The sequence below is a fragment of the Ambystoma mexicanum genome, chromosome 5q (assembly GCF_040938575.1).
Source record: "Ambystoma mexicanum isolate Mex_15411 chromosome 5q, UKY_AmexF1_1, whole genome shotgun sequence".
NCBI lineage: Eukaryota > Metazoa > Chordata > Amphibia > Caudata > Ambystomatidae > Ambystoma > Ambystoma mexicanum.
The window spans coordinates 1,153,543,706-1,153,565,796 of record NC_090933.1 but is presented as its reverse complement, the minus strand read 5'-3'; the positions used below and the strand labels follow the sequence as shown (position 1 = coordinate 1,153,565,796).

Genomic DNA, 22,091 nt, shown 5'->3' with positions numbered 1-22,091 from the left:
TTATCTCTCCCATGCATGGCGTGTGAGGCCCAGGTTTCTGAATAGTGATGGACACAGGTAATGAACTACTGCCAATTTAGTGAAGGCTTAACTGCCCATCTATTATTTATTTAAGGACCTGGTTTATAGCCTATTTAAATGTTTGCCATATCCTGATAGTAACATACGTGAGTTTGTTTTAGAGAGAACATAAGACACATACTGCACAAGAATTTGTTTACATAATTCAACATGTACTGAGGATTGTGCCCATGCCAATATGCAAAGTATTCAAGAGGAAAAATGATTTCCCATCAATGCCTATACTCATTAATTGATTATAATCAAGAGTTTTAAACTTGCATCAATCTTAAATATTGTATCTTATGTATACCTATGAATTATGTATGTAATACTCTGTATTGTTCGTTTTGTGGCTAATGACTATGTCGAATCAAAGCCTATGATGATGATGATTTCTTGGCCTGTTCCTCAATTGCAGACCTTGTTCACATACAAAGATTCAAAATACAGCAGTTAAACTGAGTTTCAGTCCCAAGAAAAGGGGGCATGCCCCCACTGCCTGTATGTCACTCTGTTGCCTTCCAGTTGGAGCCAGAGCTAATTACAGGGTGATTTGCATTATTTGTTAATTTATCTACATTCAACCACTGAAAACATACAGGCCAACGTTCAAATTCTAAAGCATGGCGTCTGCCATGAATTCACATGCTCATGAATATTCCCCGTCAGTCTGGGAATCCTTGGTAAAAAAGAAAAGCAGTTTTGCTTTAGCCTGAAAACAGCATTTATCCTCTATAACCAATCACTATCCTTTGGGCTAAAGCGAAACTGCTTTTTACTGAGCCTGACGATGGGGCTTATTCATGAGCATGTGAATCCATGCCAGACCCATGCTGGATAATAGGAGTTGCAGGTAAGTAACTTGTTCCTTACTTGCTCCAAAACCGTGTGGATTAGTTATGAAGCAACATCTGAATATCCTCCCTATAATTATCTAATAGAAGGAAATGTTTCAGGGCCTTTATCTGTTAATATTTTCTGCTTTATGTCGTTCATTCAAATGACAATTATTTCTCGATCAAAGATGTCCCAAAAACCAACCTACTACTACAGAATACATTATTGTTCAAAGACTAGTGTCATGGCACGGTTGAAGGACTATGAAGTCTGTACATAAAAAGGAGGCTCATATATGAAATAGTATAGGCAGGATTCAAGGCATTTAAGATTAAGAAAAACATTATAATCTGTGGATTCAAACCTTCGAGCAACTGAAATCTTGATAGTATAGTATACAAGCTGTTAATAATGTCTGACATTTGGAATTTCAAAGTAGGCAATTTTAAATGCACAGTTTGATGAGAGAATATGTTTAAGTAAACTGCATATAATTTAACACACAGTTTCTAACAGTGCAGAAAATACAGGCTTCTTACTGTATTTTGATTTCTCTTTTTTCAGGCGGGTTAAAGTGTGTAGTTTGCAGTTTTGTTTACGGCACGAAATGGGAGTTCAGCAGACATCTCAAGAACAAGCATGGTATGAAGTTGGTGGAAAGTGATGCAATGAAAATATGGGAGGTAAGTAATTCAGAAGAAAATTTACTTGTGCAGCACATGTTTTAAATATCAGAGGCTATCTATGTCCTGCACAAAATGCATGTCTATGGGTAGTGCATTGTTAATTTGAAAAGGTATGGTGAATTTAATTGCAGACAGTACATTCCGATATAAGCTCTTTCATAAACATCTCAGTGAGTTTATAAAGCCCTGTGTGTGACGGTTATGTTTTTGGACAATAATATCCATATGAAAGCCCCTGGGTTAGTTGGACTAAATCATTATATGAATATAAAATGTCCTGAGTATTTATTGTAGTATATAGATGCCTCAATATTTGACATAATATTGAACCCATGTGGTTTTATATGGGATCGCTTTTATCAAGATTATTGTTCGAAAGCATTAGAAATTGCACCTTTTTGCTATCTGCGGAAACTGGGTTTTTAGATTTATGGGATTTTAAATTGTAATTAACATTTATGGTTTGTATAAATGAAATGGAGTTAAGTGAATGTAAATGTGTGGTGTCAAGGTCTATTAATTTAGGCCAGAGACCAAAATGAAAAGTGCTTCAATGTAACAGTACTGCTTGGCATCTTGTAGCTTAGCCTGTAAATCACACATGTATAGAAAATTTCACTTATGCACGTCGATGGCATATTGTTTATTTGAACATTGTTTCCCCGTTTGTAAATGTTATGTTATAATTAACCTGTTGAGTGCCCACCTAGATTGCCAGGGGATATCTGCCTTTGATAGTAATGGGGGTAATTGCACCACAGGCTAGCCGGGCTAGCAGAACGTGTCTAGTTGGCCTAAACATGGCTGGCAGTGGCAGCCACAGGCACTGCAAAGTGCAAATTAAGATGAACTGCTTCAATGAACTGAGGAGTGAGGCTGATGGCTGGTCTGGTAAAGTGATGGAGAGTGTCAAACATGCAAGGCTCTTGGTTCAGGCAGGGCTGCATAAATTGTTGGAACTGTGCTCCGGCCTTGGCTCTGCTGCACGCTCATTCCTCTGAAGTCTCCTAATCGCATTTCTGAGTGAGAGAAAGAGGCAGGAAAGGGCTGTGAACATGATGAGGCACATATGTATGTTTTTCCAGGTGAGGAACCTGAAAGTGAATGTGAACAGTTTCCATCTCAGTTTGTTTTGCGATTTGGTGCTCAAGGATAGAGAGGCCATGTAATAAAAAAGTTGCTTTGGTGAAACTGTGATAATGCGCAAACACGCATCTGACACATTTGCTGAGATCTGTGACTCCAACACAAACCAGTTCCATTTTCTAAATACTCTCTCCTTGCTGGACCACCGGCCTCAGAATGCAGTCCATTCCACAGCAGGAAACTCCACGAGCGGATGCACTGACTGGAAACATACGGCTTGTGCCTCTAATCTCCTCCAGAGTGCGGGCAAGGGTACCGACTTCCCAGGACAGCAGGAAGGTGAAGCGAGCACCAGCGGCATGTCCAAGGGGGGGTGTTCAGGTAAGGTCAGCAGAAGAGGTGGAGTGCTGACGATTATGGAATAGAGTGCAGGGGTGAGGTATTGTTGTGAGAGTGGTACTAAGCGTGGGAGTGGAGTGGCTGTTGTGAGAGTAATGAAACGGGTGCTCGAGAAAAGAAGATAGGCGAGAGAGATAGAGATTACAGGGCGAGTAGAACTTAAGATTTGGTTCAGGAAGATAGAGAGTAAAAGAGAGTGTGAAAATGATGGTGGAAGAAAGTGGAGACATGTTTAGAGGGTGAAGGTTGGAGAATAAGAGGGAGTAATAGGATGGAGAGAGACAGTAGGGAGGAGAATGAGAAACATCGGAGGGATAGAGATGCAGATGGAGAGGGAGAGAGCGAGTAGGGAGAAGCACCTGGAAGATCTAAGTGAGTGGCAGCAGAGAGATAAGAGGAGAACAGAAGGGAGTATTAAAAGGGAAACTTGGTAGTACGAGAGGGAGAAGAGATGACCGAATAGGAGTAGAGAAAGACAGGGAAGGAGGGAGCAGGTGGAAGAGTAAGTGAGAGGAAGCAAAGAATATGTATGGAGAGGAGAAACACAGAAGTCAATGTGTAGGGGTGAGAGAAGGCACAAATTAATCAACATTGGGCCTCATTACAAGGTTGCCGGTAAAAACGAATATTACCGGCATGCCGGTGCTACTGTTTCAGTGTAGCACTGCTCCCGGAATCTACTGTAGATTCGAGTCGGCGTGCACGCGCATTCCGCCATGGTGGAAATGCTAGCACCGGCATGCCAGTAACGGCCCCTAAACTCCCGATACCGGCATCCTCGATGTGGCAGACACCGACAGAACGGGAAATGCACCGGGGGCCATCTTAAAAATGCAATCCATTGCAATCCTCATTGTGCAGGAGTCCAACTGGAAAACAGAGTACATACCGAGAAAGTCGACCATGTCAGCTAGGCAAGGTGCCGTCTGTCGCCGGAAACCTGTTTCATCGAGCAGGAGCTCAACATGTTGGCTGACACACTTGTCGAGCACGCGGATGTCGTGTTCTGCGCTGATCTGCAGCGGGCAGCACAACTTAGGAAGAAGGCAATATGGGATGTAGTGGCCCGCAAAGTCTCGGCAGTGGGGACAACACCCGTACCACCTGAGATTGTTGAAAGCAGTGAGACTATCTACGTCTCCGTGTCTGCAACCTCCTTGCTGCAGAGCGGAGCCAGGGGCTGGCCAGAGGAGGTGGCACCCTATCCCCCCATAAAACCTCAGCCGACCTGCATCACCGTACTCCACATGGAGAGCATTGAGGGAGTAGGAGATGCGGAGACGGGAGCAGCAACATCTGATGATGACGGTGAGTGTCTGTTACCGTAATCCCAAAGCCACACCACATACCTCTATCCCCAATGGCAATGGTGAAGTCCAAATGTCAAGTAAGTGGCACCAGATCTGTGCTGCATTTGCACCCATAGAAAGCCTCCTCCCACACAAGTACAATGTACCTGCCACAAAGACAATCAAACTCCACATGTCCCCTGTATTGCCGACACAAGTACCAACTGCATGCGCACACACACATCACTGTCCAAAGCCACTTCATGTCAAGGTGCACAACATCACCAGCACCAGTTGCACACCTGTCACATCCACCATGTCCATAGCTGCAGAGTAAACATCAATGCATCAACATACACAATGGGAACACATCAGTTTGACAATCAAACTCCCCATGGCACACAGCCCCTGTGGCATGGCCACAACACCCAAGCTACTAGACACCAGTACCCCGGCCACCAGACACTGCGCACTACATGGGCGCACCACAAGTATGCTCCCACACTGCATCTCCCCCCTCACATTCTTGTGTGCACCATGCCAGGCCCTCTAACATATCCATGCCAGTGCACATGACTCTGAATGTACTAGCATCGATGTATGTCAGATGGATGTACACCCATTACTAATGCCCTCTTCACTGTCCCCCACAGGCACATCATCTGACAGCGATGGTGAACATGCCGCCACGCCCCCGTCAATCGCTGCACGTCGCCGCAGCCGCAAAGACACCGCCTCTAGCCAGGAGCCAGGCACCGCCACGGCAAGACCTGAGCGTGCCACAGCATCTACGGCACACCCCCCCGCCACCAGGAAACACAGGCTGCCCAGCAGCCACCACCAACTGGCAGCAAGGCCCCTCAACACCTGCCAGCAAGGCCCCCCGGCAGTCCTCAACACCTGCCAGCAAGAACCCCCAGCAGTCTACTACACCTGCCATCAATGCCCCCCGGCAGTCTACTACACCTGGCAGCAAGGCCCCCCCCCCCCGGCAGTCTACTACACCTGCCAGCAAGGCCCCCCGGGAGTCTATAACATCTGTGTACAAGCAGGCACATCAGCTGGACTCCCCAATGTACAGCCTGCAGGAGGAGGCACAATCCCCAGTGTACAGCCAGCAGGAGGAGGCAGAATCCACACCACCCAGGCAGGCGAGCACACATGCAACACAAAGAGATGGCTCAGGAGCACACAGCACAGTGGAGGCCAGTGAGCTAGACACACACAGCGACGGTGGACTAGACAACCAAGCTGTGTTGCCTCCCCCACGCCCTCAGAGCCCATCTCCCTTGCCACTACCACAACTGCGCCACATAAGAGACATTGAGGGGCGCCTCACTTGAATGTATGGGCAGCAGCAGGCAATGCACGCCTTGGTGACCCAGTACATCACTGAGGCGCACCTGACCAGGCAGACAATGCAGGATTCCATGCGCAAGATGCGAAGAATCCTTGGCAGAGCCACGGAGGGTATCTACCACCTGGCAAAGCGTGTGCGAGAGGGTAATGGGGTGATGTCCAATATGGCAATTGACATGTTGGCGACCGCCATTGCCGCACAATGGAACATCACCACCACACTCGGCCCATTCTCCACCACTACATCCAGCAGCTCTATTCAGAGTAGCCCTGTGCGTCGCTTGCAGCGATTCAATTGCCCGCCAGAGCCTCACCCTCATCCTCCAAAAAGGGGGGCGTAGATTACTGCATGTGTGGAGGGAGTAGTTGGGAGGGGATAGTGGGGGGGGTGTTGGGGTATTGGTTGTGGGGGTGATGGGGGAGTGGGTGTTTGGGTATTGGGTGTGTGGCTAGTAGGGGAGGGGGTGTGGGGTCAATTTAACAGGATAGTAGTGTTAGGTAAAAAAATGCAAATCTGTACATAGTTTTTCCTTATTCAATACACATGGTGTTGCAACAAAACATGACTGGACATTGCTTCTTGAGTGTGTGTCTATTTAATCATGTACAGTGTCCAGTGCCCAGTGTGACCCATGCCCAGTGCTATGTTTTTTTACAGTCCATCAAAAGTAGTGGTCAATAAAATCTTTCCGTGTGGCACGTCCATCATTGCCATTGTGTGGCAGTGGAATTTCAGCTTCATCCTCAGGTGGCATCATGTCCATGTCAGGGGGCAGGGGGACATTGCGCCGGATGCACATGTTGTGTAGCATGGCACATACTAGCACAATTTTGCCCACCTTCTCAGGGCCGTAAATTAGGGCACCCCCGGACCTGCTGAGGCGGCCGAACCGGGCCTTCAATAGGCCAAATGTCTACTCGATGGTGGCACAAGTGCATGCATGTGCACGGTTGTAGGCCTCTTCATGCCTGTTGTGTGGTTGTCTGATGGGGGTCATGAGCCAGCCCATCAGGGGATACCCAGCATCACCTGCATGGGAGCAAGAGAAAGGGTACTTGTGAATAATTTGGTAATTCCATGTTAGCACTGGCTGTACAGTGTTCATATTAAAATGCAACTAAGCACAGCGATTCATAACTGTACTTGGCATGTGTAAATCTGTATGAACCCGGTAAGTGAATTTAGGGCTGATCCATGGGGGGGGGGAAATGGGTGCAGTTGATGTCACATGGCCCATTGAATGTGAACCTGCACTCTCACAATTCAAGTACAACAGACCACAATGGTCTCAGATGTCATGTATTTGTTACCAATGCTAATGGACTGTGCATATACAGTGCCAACCTACAAATATGCCTAATTAGCCTCATGTAATACAGTGGTATCCCTAGTATGCATACAACATATCCAGGTCTCCATGTACACATCCATTGACGCCTTCCCCATATGACTAGGTCAGATATACATTGTTGGTATGTTTCACGGGGGAAGGGTTGCATTACTGTAATACGGCAGGGTGTGTGTCGGTATGGTGGAACAAAGCAACATTGGATGAGTCCCGCGCCTCTCAATCATATCTTGGTGGTAGTCAATGATTGTCATTTTTTACATTTTCATACTTGACCCATTGTACTTGGAGGTGTCCCTTAAGGTGACATGACAGGCATGCTGATCTGCGGTGTACCTGTGGACTGAGTGCAGTGACTGATTTTGTCTGTGTGGCACATAGTATTCTCTCTGGCAGGGCAGCATGACTTGTGAATAGCTTTGCTGAGATCATGTATTTCATGCATTGTCACTACAGAGTGGTGCATTGTGGTACATGTGGTTCATGATTTGTGATGTTCCTGTTACATGTGCTGGTGTGTGCACTGTGTCTGTTGATTGCATGTAGACACGGATGTGAAGGCCTTACACATCTGCATGCACTAGCTGTGTTGCACATTCAGTTTAATTTACAATGGTCAGAGTTGAAGGCACCCAGTACGCTTTGTGTGGTCTAGTTGCATTCAATGTGTGTGGTTTCATGTAGTGGTGGTTGTGAATGATGAGGTTGGTTGCTAGGTCTATTTCCTCATCTGACTTAGTCTTCTATTGCCATACCCAGTCTTTCTGCACTTCAATGCATACCTGGTAATGTTTACGGGTTATTGCAGGAGTGATGATGGATGAATGCATGCAGTGCGCACCTGTGCTCCTAATGCATGCAATCCTATGCTAGGTTCCCACAACCCTCATGGCCCTGTGGTCAGACTCACCCAGAAGACAGGTTGTCTATGCTGGTAACTGCTCCCCCCAACCCCGCATTCAACACCCCTCATGGCCCACCGAGCAGACGGGTTGCCTATGCTGGTAACTGCCACCCCCATTCAACACACCTCATGGCCCACCCAGCAGACAGGTTGCCAGTGCTGGTAACTGCCACCCAAGCCCCCATTCAACACCCCTCATGCTCCTGTGGTTAGACTCACCCAACAGCCAGGCCCAATGTCCAGAGTGTCGTTCCATGTAGCAGGGGAGCGTGGAGTTGCGCAGCACCATGGAGTCATGTGTGGAGCCAGGGAATCTTGCACAGCAATGTGTGATTATTTTGCGTGCATCCCACATCTGTACATTGAGAGAATGGTACAGCTTCCTTTTGCCGTACACCACCTACAGAGCATGCCGGTCAACCAGCTCTGCATGTGTACAGTCGAGCACACCTATTACATTTGGCAGCCTGCAAGTGCATGGAATGCTATTTTGGTTGCATTCACCTCCTCCGCAGTCCGTGGTAAACTGATGTGTTTGCGTGCGTGGTACAGGAATGCAACCAGCACCTGCTTGAGCACACGGGAGAAACAGGGTTGGGAGATTCCATGCAGCTGGCCAACTGTGTGCGGAGTGTCTGTGGCAAGGAAGTGTAGCTTCAGCAAGGGGGAGGGGGGCTGTCCGGATATTGATTGATTATGCTCACCAGGTCATCATGTATGAGGTCGAGTTGGTACAGGGTGTGGATCTGAGCTGGGGTTGGATTGAATGAGCTGGGCCTTAGGCGAGGGATTGGTGCCTGCTTGCGGGGTACAACTGCATGCACAATGGGTATCTGCTGGCCCATTCTCGCCCTCTTTCTCCTCCTGTGCCTCTACTGCATACTCTGACTCAATGCCTCCTCAATGAGTAGCTGTGCAGGCATGTCCTGCAGCTCCAGTCCTGCTAGCGCTAATGGTAGCATTGTGGTTGTGGGATGGGTGTAGTGTGTGGGAGTGATAATTTTGTGCTGTGCCAGACTCCATTGCCACCACCTGTACTGATTGTGTGCACCTGTGACAGGTTTCTACACACCAGATTCATATTAACGGTTGCTGTGCGATGCCGGTGTTTACGGCATCATTGGATCCGTTATTACCGGCATGCCCATGCCAATAATTGCATGTCAGTTCACCTCTTAATGTGGGCCTAATTGCGGCATTCCAGTGTCACTGGCACGGCTGCCGCATGTCAATGTTGACACTGACAATTGTGTGGCCGGCCACGGCGGGTCCTTGCCGGTGGCATCAGCATCGCGACTCAGACTACTTTGGTCCGGTAAATGATACCGGTACGGTGATACCGGCGTCAATGTTACCGGATCGGCAACCTTGTAATGAAGCCCATTGTTTTGGGAACATCAGCACAGGTTGCCAATAATAATTACCAGCGGTGGTGGGATAGTAAAACGCTGCAGCCTTTAGGTCCTCATTCATAGTTAAAGTTTAAAACCAGTAGGGCTTGCCTTTCATTAGTTCTGAAGTATAACTATTTGGGCAGACTGAGCTAGTGTGGCGGGAGCCCTGGGGGGAGGTTGAGGTCTAGACCAGGGACTTCCATTCGTCTGGCTTTCTTGCAATCCCGTCTTAACTAAGTTGTGAAAGTTGGCACTACATTCTCGAAACCTCCTAATTGAGTTGTGGAATTCTTAAAGACATCTGTGACATTGGTTTTTGGAACCAAGAAGAGGTAGGAAGGGGTTATGGGGCGCTGGGAGAAAGAAGAATGGGGTGTGGCAATGATGGCCTGGGATGAGTAAGAGTGGCGTGGGTGTAATGAGGGATGGGGGAAGTGTGAGCCAGGTGCAATGGGGACTGGGATGAGGATTAGTGAGTAAGGGGCAATGGGGGTAATGGCAAGAGATTTCTAATGGTGTGCTGGGAAGAGGAAGGTGAGGAAAATCCAACAGATGACTAATGGGGTACTGAGGCAAGAAAGAGGGAGCCAGAAGTAATTCAATGAAATAGTAATGGGGAACTGAGACAAGGAAAAGGAAGGAGGTGGGCTAATGGGGTACCCTGACGAGGAAAAGGGACCAATGGGGTAGCAAGAATATTCTGATCATTGTCCCAAGCCTCCCTAGATCTAGTATACCAGTCCTTCGTGATAGCCAGCATTACTATCCCAGTATCCCCTGTTGTGGCATCTAGATACCACCCTCTTGTCAAGACATGTCAATGCCTTAGCCTCAACCACACACACCATCAAACTCCTGAATACATGCAAACCCTTCCTCTCCACTAGCAAACGCCTCGCCATTGCTTGTACCATTATCGGCTCCACCCTTCTCTATTGGCACTACAGTTCGGAACATTAAAAATTGCAAGTCATAAAGAACAATGCACTACATGCCACCCTTGATCTCCCTAAACAGGATCATATTACTACTTCCAGAAGAACCGCTCACTGGCTTCCAGTCCGAGATAACATAACATTCAAAGTTCTGGCCATTACACATCAATGCCTCGCCAACTCTGCACCCCCTGACCTGTCGCAAAGGCTCACCAAGGCTGTACATGTCAGACATACACACTCATCCAACAGCCACAAACTCACCAGCCTGACATTCAAACGTACAGGAGCAGGCGGCTTGGGTTTCCCTGTGACCGCCCCCAAATATTGGAACTCCCTGCCACTCTCCCTTCCTTCCGAACCATCCTACTGGGCCTTCAGGAAACCAATCAAGACTTGACTTTTCAACTAGCTGGCCCCCTTACCAGCTACATTTCACAACCTACCGTACACTGTGCCGGATGTACTGGTAACCAGCGCCTAGATACCTATGGTTTAAGTGTTTGTTTGTTTGTTTATTTATTTGTAACGCGCGCCAGACACAAGGGTAACCGGGTGCAACAGAAAGAATATGCAAGGCTTACAATGTGCAATATTACAGGGCTTTACAAAGTTACATAATGTACAGTGATACAGAAATGAAACGATGGTACCTGCTTGACATTAATGCAGATCTAATCAATGGTTTAAGGCCCTGGTATGAAATGAAGCAGTAAGTTATGTACAGTGTTAATATAATTATGTACATATATGTTATGAGTCTAATAATACTTATATACAGTCCAGATATACTAGCACAACAAAGGTATCTGGCGGTGCATTACACGTTATTTGCGTTGGTTTGTTCAATAAAATTCCTTCTAAAGTGTGAGAAGGGTTAGTCTGTCCTCAGGTTGTGTGGCAAGCTGTTCCACAATTTAGCCGCTAGCACAGGGAAGCTAATACCACTAATTTTAGCAAGTTTAAATCTGGGTACTAACAGGCAGTTGGAGTTGGTGGTTCTTGTCGGTCTGCTAGAGGTTTTTCTTTTTATTTTATCCATCAAGTAGCTAGGAGCAGCATTATTGAGAGCTTTATGAGTCAGGGAGATACTTTTTAAGTGTATTTTATTGTCGGTAGAGAGCCATTTATATTGGTGCCTAATGGAGGAAATACGTTCCCTTTTATTTATGCCAAGGGCAGCTCTTAGGGCATTATTTTGTAAGATTTGTAGCCTTTTGGTGATGACTTTGTTGGCGCCTCTGTAGAGGGCATTACAATAGTCAAATCGGGATTATATTAAGGCTCTCGCCAGGATCATGCAACTATCATTGGATAAGACGGGCTTACCTGCTCTTATTAATTTGCAGGTATATGCTGTGGTGGAGGCTAAGGAATTGACCTGTTTAGTGAAAGACATGGTAGAATCAAGATAAAAACCAAGTGTTTTTACTTCCCTAGAGACCTTGATACTATTGCCGTCTATATTGAACATAGAGTAGTCAGCGCCTAATTTGTTGATATTCCAGTGTGCTTTACAAATGTAAAAAATAAATTTAAGAGGAAGATATAGGTAGGAGTAATGGCATATTAGGATAAGCAAAAGTGAGGCTGGGTTAATAGGGTGCCTGGAAAAGGAGGCTGGATTACTAATGAGTTGCTGGAACAAGTGAGAGAGATGCCTAGGTAATGGGGTACTGGTAAGAGAAATGGGGACACTGGGCTAATGAGGTATTGGGATAAGGAAGAGGAAGAGTGAGACGGGGCAATTGGGTACCATGATGAGCAATAGTGAAGAGTAGTTAATGGGGCACTGGGACAAGAAAGAGTGGTAGGGTAATGAGGTACAGGGAAGAGTAAGAGTGAGGTGTCAAAATGAGGAATTGGGGTGAGGAGGAATCGGGCGGGGCTGATTTATTTAACTTTTTTTTATTTGGTGGTTGGCTTAATTTAAACCTTTCACCATTACAAACCTTAAAACCAATACAATGTACATTTACAAAACAAAAAACCATAACAATGTTCCCCTCATCACCTCATGTCCCCAATTTCTAAAAAAATGGCTCCAATAATTTGAATACTTCATTAAAAAAATTGATAAGGACCAAGATTAAAGATGTATATTCCCCACACATAAAAATGAACCACCACTTTTCTGGGGTCAAGGAACTAAAAAAAATTCCCAAAAGTTTAGACCTTATTTCTGTTAATGCAGCGCAAAACAGTAAAAGATGTTGAAGATTTTCTTTAGCGTTCTCGTGTTTACAAACTCTACATGTCACATCATTATCACTGTTTCGATTCCGTGTAACCGATACTTCATTAGTAGGGTAAAGGTTTAAGCGAAATTGCATGTAATGTGCACGAGCGTGTCTATTCGGAAATTTGAACAGGTACTTAGGGAGACTATTATATTGCCTAGCTTCTGGATAGGATTGAGAGTGACTTTTATACAACTGTCTCTGGTCTTGTGTCTCTATCCAGTCTTGCCTCCATAATTTATGTTTTACAAAGGCAGGGTTCGACAATAGTCTCCTCAGTAGTACCCAAATTGCACAAGACACACTCTTTTACTCAACCAATATGGGTTCAGACAATATGCATTTACGATACAATGCCAGCCTCTTCCATGTGACAGTTGCATACATTAAAGTTAAGCCAAGCTCCCACCTCAACACTTGGATCGGGATGCAATTGGGAATACTGAGCACCCATTTCCGAATAAGGCCCTCAAGGAACAACCATTATCTTGCAGGAAGGGTGAAAAAAACCTCTGCACCGTGAGTTAATGAGAATCACTTTCATGCGATAGGAGATAAAGGGAAATTGAGAAACCACCATATTTTTTACAACAACACCCCTCCTTGTACCACCACATTTTTAAGCTTTACTAACAAAAAAGCTTACCTTGGACTGTCTTTCAAGCTAATAGTTAGGCACATCCCCAGGTACACCAAGGAGTTAACTCGCATAAGGATCTTATTATTTAAATACCATGAGCTTCTATACTTTTTTCCCTTTTGGAGACTGCAAAATTAGTATTCTATATTTTGAGTTGTTTATCTTCAAACCATTTCGGTCGACATAGTCCTGTAGGGCGCTTAGTTGTCGTTGAAACCCAATTGGTGTAGTCAGCAAGCCACAGCTGCCTGTGCCCAGAACTCCTCCTACACACTCAGATCCGCAGGACACAATGGCGGACATGGACGAGGAGGAAGATCCGGACACACCATCGTCAGCATTCAATGAGAGGATGGCGGGTCTGGCAGAGTACCTAGGCAGGCTGAGCAACCCGAGGCGGGGGTCTTGGCCCAAGTACTTACACTTCGTCCTCCCACGAGAATTGGCATCCCTCTCCAGAAGGACGCGGAATCCCTAGCCAAAAAGGGCTGGATTAAGCCACACTTCACTTAGCCTACCAGTAAGCACCTGCACACCAAATACAGGCAGACAGAAGGGGATCCCCTCTAATTGTTGGTGCACACCCAGCCACATTCCTCTGTTATAGCAGCGGCATCGCTATATTTCAAACTGCAGTCTTCCTCAGCTGCATCCACGTCTGCACTCCTGGGCAAGGAGGAAAAGCTTTTGGAGTAGTTTGGGAAAAAGATCTACTCAAATGCCACGCTCCACCTGCGTCAGGCCAACACTGATGCCATGTTGGCGACTGCTAATCAAAAGTTGTTGCGGGAGATCGCAGACTTCCTTCCAGAGCTCCCTGCCCACAGCCAGGCAATGGTTCAAGGCAGGGTTGGCGGAGGCCAAAATTGTGGCCCAGGATATAATGGAATTTACAGTGGCCCACATTGACACCTCAGGCAGAGCGACAGGAGGGATATTACAACCTTTGGGGACCTACATCGACTACTTTTTACAGCCGATCATACAAAAAACTTATACATATGTTAAAGACAGAAATCATTTCTTAAACATCCTGGAACAGATCCAACTAGAAGAACAAGATATTCTGTTCACCATTGATGTGAATAGCCTCTATACGAGCATACCCCATGATTTAGGACAGGCAGCAGTGGAATGGCTTTTACTTAAGGAAGACAACATAGGAGCGTATAAGGAATTAAACTGACACTACTCACTTTCATCTCCATGAATTCCTACTTCACCTATGAGAAAGAACATTATCTGCAGATATCAGGAACCGCCATGGGAGCCACAATGGCACCAGCGTATGCCAACGCATTCATGCATCGGTTTAAAACCGAACATATCTTGGAAATACAGAAATGGAATGACCAACTGAAAGTGTGGGTGAGGTACATAGATGATTTTTTCGGGATATGGAAGGGATCCACTGAAGCATTAAAGGAATTCTTGACATATCTAAATCAGATTGATTCACGAATACAGTTCACCGCAGAAATAGGAAATCCTAATATCCACTACCTTGATGTTGAAGTAAAGGTGAATCAACTACAGATCACGACCTCACTGTAGATTAAGCCATCCAACAGAAATAATGTGCTACATCGTATGAGTTTTCATCCTCAGAACACGCTACGGAACTTACCCTATGGACAGATGCTACGATTGAAAAGAATCATTAGTGATCCAGAAGAACTTCACCATGAACTATGCAAATTGGAAAACAAATTATCCAAACGAGGATACCACGAAGAAGAATTAGATGAGGCAACTTCGAAAGTGACAGCTAGAACCAGAGAGAATATACTGGAAGAGAAACCCAAAAAAGAAGCCCCTACAATAGTATATGTGTCTAAATTTTCGACTCAGAGTGCACGAATTAAGAAATGCATCACCAAACATTGGGCAATACTCACCAGTGATGAACGTACAACGTCTTTATTCCAAACTAAACCAGTGTTTGCATACCAGCGCTCAAACAATTTACAAGATCTACTGGTCAACACAAGAGACACTGAAGGGAAGAAACAAAAATATAAACAACAAGGTACCTACCCATGTCTGAACTGCAACAATTGTAATAGTGTCATCAAGGGGAACATAGTATCACACCCCCACACAGGAGAAAAAATCCAACTTAGAGATTTCGGGACATGTGACTCTGAGAATTGCATATACTGCATACACTGTCCTTGTGGACTTTATTACGTAGGAGAAACTGGATGAAAGCTGAAAACCAGGATGAGTGAACATAAGTCCTGTATACAAAATAGGAATCCAAACTCGGCAGTGGCTTGACATTTAAACCAAAAAAAGCATAGGTTAGCCCAGCTAAGATTCCAAATATTGGAAGTACTAAGCAACCAGCAACCAGGCATCAATCCGCGAAGAAGACGTCAACAAAGAGAGGCGTACTGGATAGATCGGCTGGACAGTTTATCACCCAGAGGAATGAACGAAGAATTGGATTTGAACTGTTTTCTATAAGTAGACACCATGGTATTAGTGATTGGCCAAGCAGGACCAGCACGTACTGCATGCAGAAGTGAGGTTGAGATCATTCCCTACGGACGATATTCCGACATCTGATCAACACAAGCTGACTTACTAATTAGTTATATATGTGTTTATGTAATGTTTTTTTTATATAATGTGTTTTTTTACGTGTTTATATGACCATTTTATCATTTTGCAACAATTTCATTATCATGTAAATTTTGTTTCTTTCGTCATTTCTTGATTTTTAATATAATTAAGGGTACCAATTTAGTACACATAATCATCATTTTTACTGTTTGCCAGACATTATGTCTGCAGCATGTCACAATAGTCCGAGCGCATGCAGCATCCACTTGTTTACAGTTAGAATTAGCCCCAAGCAAGACGGCGTCTTTTACATAGACAGGACTCCATCTTGGAGGAGGCATCACCATAGTAACCTGAGCCTCACTTTGAACACACCGTAATGTTTACTTAGGTAGTGATTTGACAGAGTATCATGACTCAGCGAGGCACGTCTCCCGCGCTGCAGCACTAAACACAAGATAAGCGCTAAGTGGTAGACTAGCTTATCCACGTTGCAGAAAGGTTTAGAGTATAAATGCAAACGGGCTGACGGCACGCTCGATTTTATGCCATTTTTTTATACAGGCTGACATGTGTACGTGATGTGAAGCGGCTGCGCCGCACATTGAACTAAAAGCTTTTTGAGTTTGGATAAGCCAACAGAGGTCAGCAATTTTGATTTGTTCACAATATAGGCACTTTAAGATCACGCATGCATTCTAAACACAGTAGTTATGGGCATAAGCACTCGTTTTGAGCGGGTCAACGGGAATTCTAAATCCAATTGGTTTAATCAATATTAGATACCACAGGACAGCCATTACTTGTTAGTAGAACATTTAACACACAAGGTGTATCAGTATTTCTAACATTGAACGGACATTTGGGTACTGGCATTACAGAAAATCGCATGAAACATTGTAAAATGTGAAGATGCACAACACGATGTTTATGTGAAAATGTCTATGTATTATATTGCTGACTCTCTTCTGTTTTTCTGTTTTTCTTTATATGTTTCTGTGTATGTGGGACCCTGTTGATTTTTCGTTTTATGTGTTAGAACGTGGTTAATTTTGGACTATGCTGGCTTTTGTACGATTGATTTAACTAACATTTATGTCACATGTTTGGCCAAAAAATCTTGATTAGATAGGCCCCGATGAAGGACTATTGAGTCCGAAATGCATTGGCCATTTTTGGGTAATGTTGCCCATCACAAAAATAATTGCTTACTGGCACTTTAAATAAACCACCAAACTCAAGAATCAACGACTCATTAATGTTGACTAACAGAGCACTGAACTCTTTTTGAAACCCAATTGGGATTTAAGGGTGTGCGGCCCACACCGCAGGCAAGTTTGCCTAGGTCTTTTTTCACACAGAGCCATATGTATCGTCACCGACATGAGGACGGCTTCGCTCAAGGCAACAAAATTCAACCCAGATGTACAGGAGTGCATACTCGACCTGCCTTTTGCAGGGGGAGACTTGTTCCACTCAAAAACAGACAAGGAACCTAGACAACAAAAAGAATAGCTCCCAGACAGCTAAATCCTTATCTATCTTAACAAAATCCACACCCAAGACCTACAACCAGGCTCACCAGCCCTCTGACAAGGGTCAGGCCTTTGGAGGCTTTAGGTGTTTCCAGGAGAGATGCTCGAGGCAAACTGCCAGGTCTCCGAGCCAACACAGGCACAAGGCAGCTAACAAGGTTTTCTTCCAATCGCCCTCCTCAGCACCAGCCTCAGAGGGAAAGAAGTTGTGATGGGTCCATCCGGATGTACGAGTCTCCGGTGTGGGGCAGGCTTATCCTTCACATACACTCCTTATAGATAAGGTTCGCAGACCCCTGGATCGTCTCAGTAGTGTCCATGTGCTTCCGGCTACCAATTCCTCTGTTTCCTCCTTCCTCCCCTCCGCGACTGCAGATTGGGACAGCAACTCTGTTGGTGGAAATCCGCTCGCTGCAAGACAGGCGGTGGAGGAAGTCTCCGCTTCTCAGTGAGGCAGAGGCTTCTATTCCCAGATATTCGCCATACACAATAAGACCCTGGCTGGCTTGAGAGTTGTGTTGGACATTTCTTTCTTGAACCTTTCCCTTCCCCTCCAAAAGTTCAAGATCGTTACCCCAGCCTTCATTGCAGAGACTCTGTGTGGAGCAGACTCGATGTGCTCCCTGGATCTGAAGGATGCTTACCTGCACGTCCCGATTTGGGAACCCCATCAGTCCTTCCTGCGGTTCAGGGTCATGGTCTTTCACTTCACTTTCAATGCAGAGTTCTACCCTTTGGACTCAACTCGGCCCAAGGGTTTTTACAAGGCTAATGAATGTAGTGGCAACTCTTCTCAGGGCGCAAGGCCACCACATGTATCCATACCTCGACAACTGGCTAGTCACACGGCTTCTGCTTTCATGCATACCCTATACGATCTGGGATTTTCTATCAATCTCAAAAAGTCACAGCTACTGCCCACTCAGAGTCTGACATTTCTTGGTCTTATATGGGATACAAGGACCGAGAGGATCTTTCCCTCAACGGACAAGATCACAGCAATCAAAAAGGCCATAAGGAATTTCCTCAGCAGAGCAGTTAGCTCAGCATGGTGGCACCAACACCTGCTTGGAATAATGGTGGCATGCCTCCTCGTTGTACCACATACGAGACTCAAGAGGAGGAGGCTGCAGCTTCATTTCTCAGCTTTCTGGAATCCGGAGAGAGGCGGAGCCAGTCCGCATATCACAGCATCCCCACTTGGATCTAGTCTTGTGGCATACACAAACCAACCTTCTGGTAGGCAGGCCATTCCGGCAGCTTTTACCACAGATCACCATGACCACAGACTCGTCCCTAGAGGGATGGGCGGCAACCTTGGACAACCACAGTGTCCATGGAATCTTGTCTCATCAGGAGCAGCTGGAGCACATCGAAGACGATGGCCTTCTGGCTTTCTCTCAAGGCCTTTTTCCCCAAAGTCAGCAGCAGATCAGCATGCATCCAAACAGACAGCTCCACCTGCATGTATCACATCAACAAGCAGGGCGGTACCAGGTCCCTGCCGTTCTGCAGGCTTTCGATAGACGTTTGGGAGTGGGCACTGTCGAACAACATTCACTTGTCAGCGGTCCACCTTCCTGGGGAATCCAACCTGGAGGTGGACAGGCTCAGGTGGACCTTTTCGCCACCAATGCCAACATGAGATGCCCACAGTTTGCCTGACTCGTGGCTGGGGCAGGTCAAGGGCTCTTTGTGGGACGCATTACAGAACCCGTGGAACAACATGAACGCGTACGCTTTCCCCACCACTCCTCTGGTTCACAAGGTCATCTACACGGTCAGGGGGTCTCGGATCCTTCGGTTCATCCTGATAGTGCCATTGTGGCCCGAAAGACTCTGGTTCTTGGAACTCCTCAGTCTGTCGGATCAGCCCCTGGTACACGTCCCAGTGGGCCTAGCCCACTTACTCTTCCCAACAGGGGGGTACAGTGGTTCACCCTGCTCTGCAGAAGTTAGCCCTTGCAGCTTGGTTCCTGAACAGGTTGTCCTGAAGCATCTGCACCTGTCGCAAGATAACCTGGCTATCATACAATGGGCTAGAGGTGACTCCACCAGGAGTCAATACAGGAGCAAGTGAACCAGGCTTTATCACTGGACAGAACAAAGACAACTGATCCACTATCGTGCTTTCCGGACAATGTTTTATCTTAGCTCATCTGGCTCATTCAGGTGTGCAAGTAGACACATGGCATACGTATCTGGTGGCCATAGGGGCCTACAAGAACTTTGGTGACTATATTTTTTTATCTTCCAATCCGGTGGTTAAGAGACACCTGGTGGGTCTAACGAGGTTATATCTGCAAACGTCCTCATCTAGTCTGGGACCTTAATGCAGTGTTCGGCGCCCTGGCGCACAAACCATTTGAGCCCATGGCGTCCGTGGACATCAGGCTAGTTACCATTAAGACAACCCTGCTGGTGGGCCTTACATCGGCACGCCGTATCAGCGAAATTTAGGCCATGGTGTCTTCAGAGCCCGATACAACATGTCACTGTGACCAGGTGGTGCTTAGAACGCACCCCGCCTTTCTTCCTAAGGTCGTCTCCTCCTTTCACCCAAACGAGGAGATAGTACTCCCAACGTTCTTTGCAGGCCCAAAGGATGAGGCTCAAAAGGTATTGCACTGTCTGGATGCCAGGCGTGCTCTAACATTTTATCTGGACAGGACTAAGGGCTTCCGTAAATCGGACGCCCTGTTCATCACATTTGGAGGATCAAAACCAGGCTGTCAAGCATCCAAGGCTTCCATAGCAAGGTGGATGGTTATGGCCATCAAGGAGGCATATGAAGGGCAGCACAAGCCTTTGCCAGCAAACATGCACGCCCACGCCATCAGAACCAAGGCCACGGCGGTAGCTTTCCAAAGACATGTCCCATGGCAGACTGTCAGCAAGGTGTCTACGTGGACTGTGCCTTTTGTAAGCACTACTGCTTGGATGCCAACGCCAAGTCGTATGCGGCATTTGGCCAGGCAGTTTTGAAAAACGTGTTTTCTTAAGAGGGGCAACTCTCCTCCCTGGGGCTGCATTCAGTTGTAATTGCCCATACAGTTTGGAGGAAAGGGGACAGGACAGAGGAGTAATTATAAGTCACTCCTAGTCCATAGTCCCCTTGCCTCCATACGTCCCATCATCCTCCCTCGTAATAAAACCTGTCATTAGGCAATCTTAATATTGTCAACGCCTCAAAGGGGACTGAGGAATAGCGGCAGCGGGCCGAGACAGGGGAGCGCATGCTCCCAGGGCCGCGCCTCTAAATTTAAAGGGGAAGATGATTTTTTTCTTGTGAAAAAGGTTCTGTTTCTCGTCCCTAGCGAGGGACGCCCATACAGTATGGAGGAATGGGGATTATGGACTAGGAGTACGTTAGTCACTGCAGTGAATAACTTAGACTTTCCAGCGAGTCATGTCTAAGCGCAGGATCAGGATTCAAACCTGTGTTGCACTGCATTGTCTTGCTTCCAAGACAAACGCGTTTCCCCTGAGTTATCCTTCCTCCCCCATTCTTTAATGGGGTTGTCAGCCCTTGTTGGACCGCTAGGTGCAATTGGAGCAGGTATACTCCTGTTATCCTCCTCACTGCCTCAATCCTCCATTATTACTTCCTCACCCTCTTTTTGTTCCAGTTCAACATAAGCCATGCTTTCTGCTAGGATGGTATAACAGGCCGCTTGTCACCTTCAATGTGAAGGGCAGGTAAATCAGTTCCCACCATGTCGTTTAAAGTGTGAATAATTTGAGTCTTCGACATCAATGGTTTCACTACACTCTGTTCAGCTTGTGTCACCAGCGACCTTCGTAATCTTCTTTCATTTCTCTCCTGAATAATGGGTCCAGGATGCTATGAGAAATGTTAGTAATTTGATCTGTGTTTTTTTCCAGGTTACCCTGGACTGCAGTGACAAAACCCTCCACAAAAAACATCTTTGTTTGCAACATTGCTAACAGCGTTGTTTTGTCTTTGAGCTGATCGTGTATTCTCTCATACCGTTTTTGTTCCAGCCTTAATGGCCCCCTTTTCAACTGAGCTTGATGGTTTTGAAAGTATAGTTTGAGTATTAAATATATTAGATCTATCATTTGCATCTTGAAAGACAGTCCTATATGCTGTGTTGGTCACCTCGGGTTGGATAACATTAGGTTCCAATCTACTGGTAGTTTGACTGAACAAATTCCAGGTTTCTCTAAGTAGGATTCATGGTTAATTATAACTGCAGACAGTCTTTTCCCCAACACACTTAGGATCTGAATTGGTTTACTGAGCAGTGAGAACCTCATTATTGAGTGATTTACCCCCCAAACTGTCCACGTATGTTGTTGGCTGCTTAAGGCAGTGGTAGTCAACAAGCCACTGCCTGATCCTTCTGACTCTTAATGAGCAGATGCAGTGTTTTCGATTAACTTCATGCTCTCCAGCAGCTCTGCGTCTGCAACATCTCCAGTGTGTTTTTAGGGGTAGGTTCAGAGTCTGATGCAAACTGTGTACCTGTAATCTTTTTTTGTGGCTAGATTACTATAAAAAAAATATGGTTTGAAAATGCCTCATCAGAACCCAAGCCCACAGGCTGCCAACTTCCAGAAATGTTAACGTTCTTTTCAAACCTTTGTGGAGGGCAATTCGTCAGGTTTGTAGGTGCGAGAAGTTTCAATAAATCACCTTTCTGTTGATTATGAAAAGTAGAGAACACAAATGTACAGTTTTTAAGGTGCCCTCCTTTTAATGTAGCAGGAGCAGAAAGTGGTGCTGTTCTTTCTCCTACATGTGTGGTGAACTTCACACTGTTTCGATGTGACTGTGCCTTTT

General features: G+C 46.0%; 1 protein-coding gene across 3 annotated transcripts in view; it reads left to right on the top strand.

Annotated features, from left to right (window-relative positions):
* The window catches only part of ZFAT (zinc finger and AT-hook domain containing), a 1,636,156-nt gene that overhangs the window by 1,396,182 nt on the left and 217,883 nt on the right, over positions 1-22,091 (top strand). For all 3 annotated transcript variants that reach the window (XM_069621667.1, XM_069621669.1, XM_069621668.1), the window contains one exon: positions 1,465-1,583. In XM_069621667.1, the coding sequence (XP_069477768.1) occupies positions 1,465-1,583 (119 nt within the window). The remainder of the gene's footprint in view (positions 1-1,464; positions 1,584-22,091) is intronic.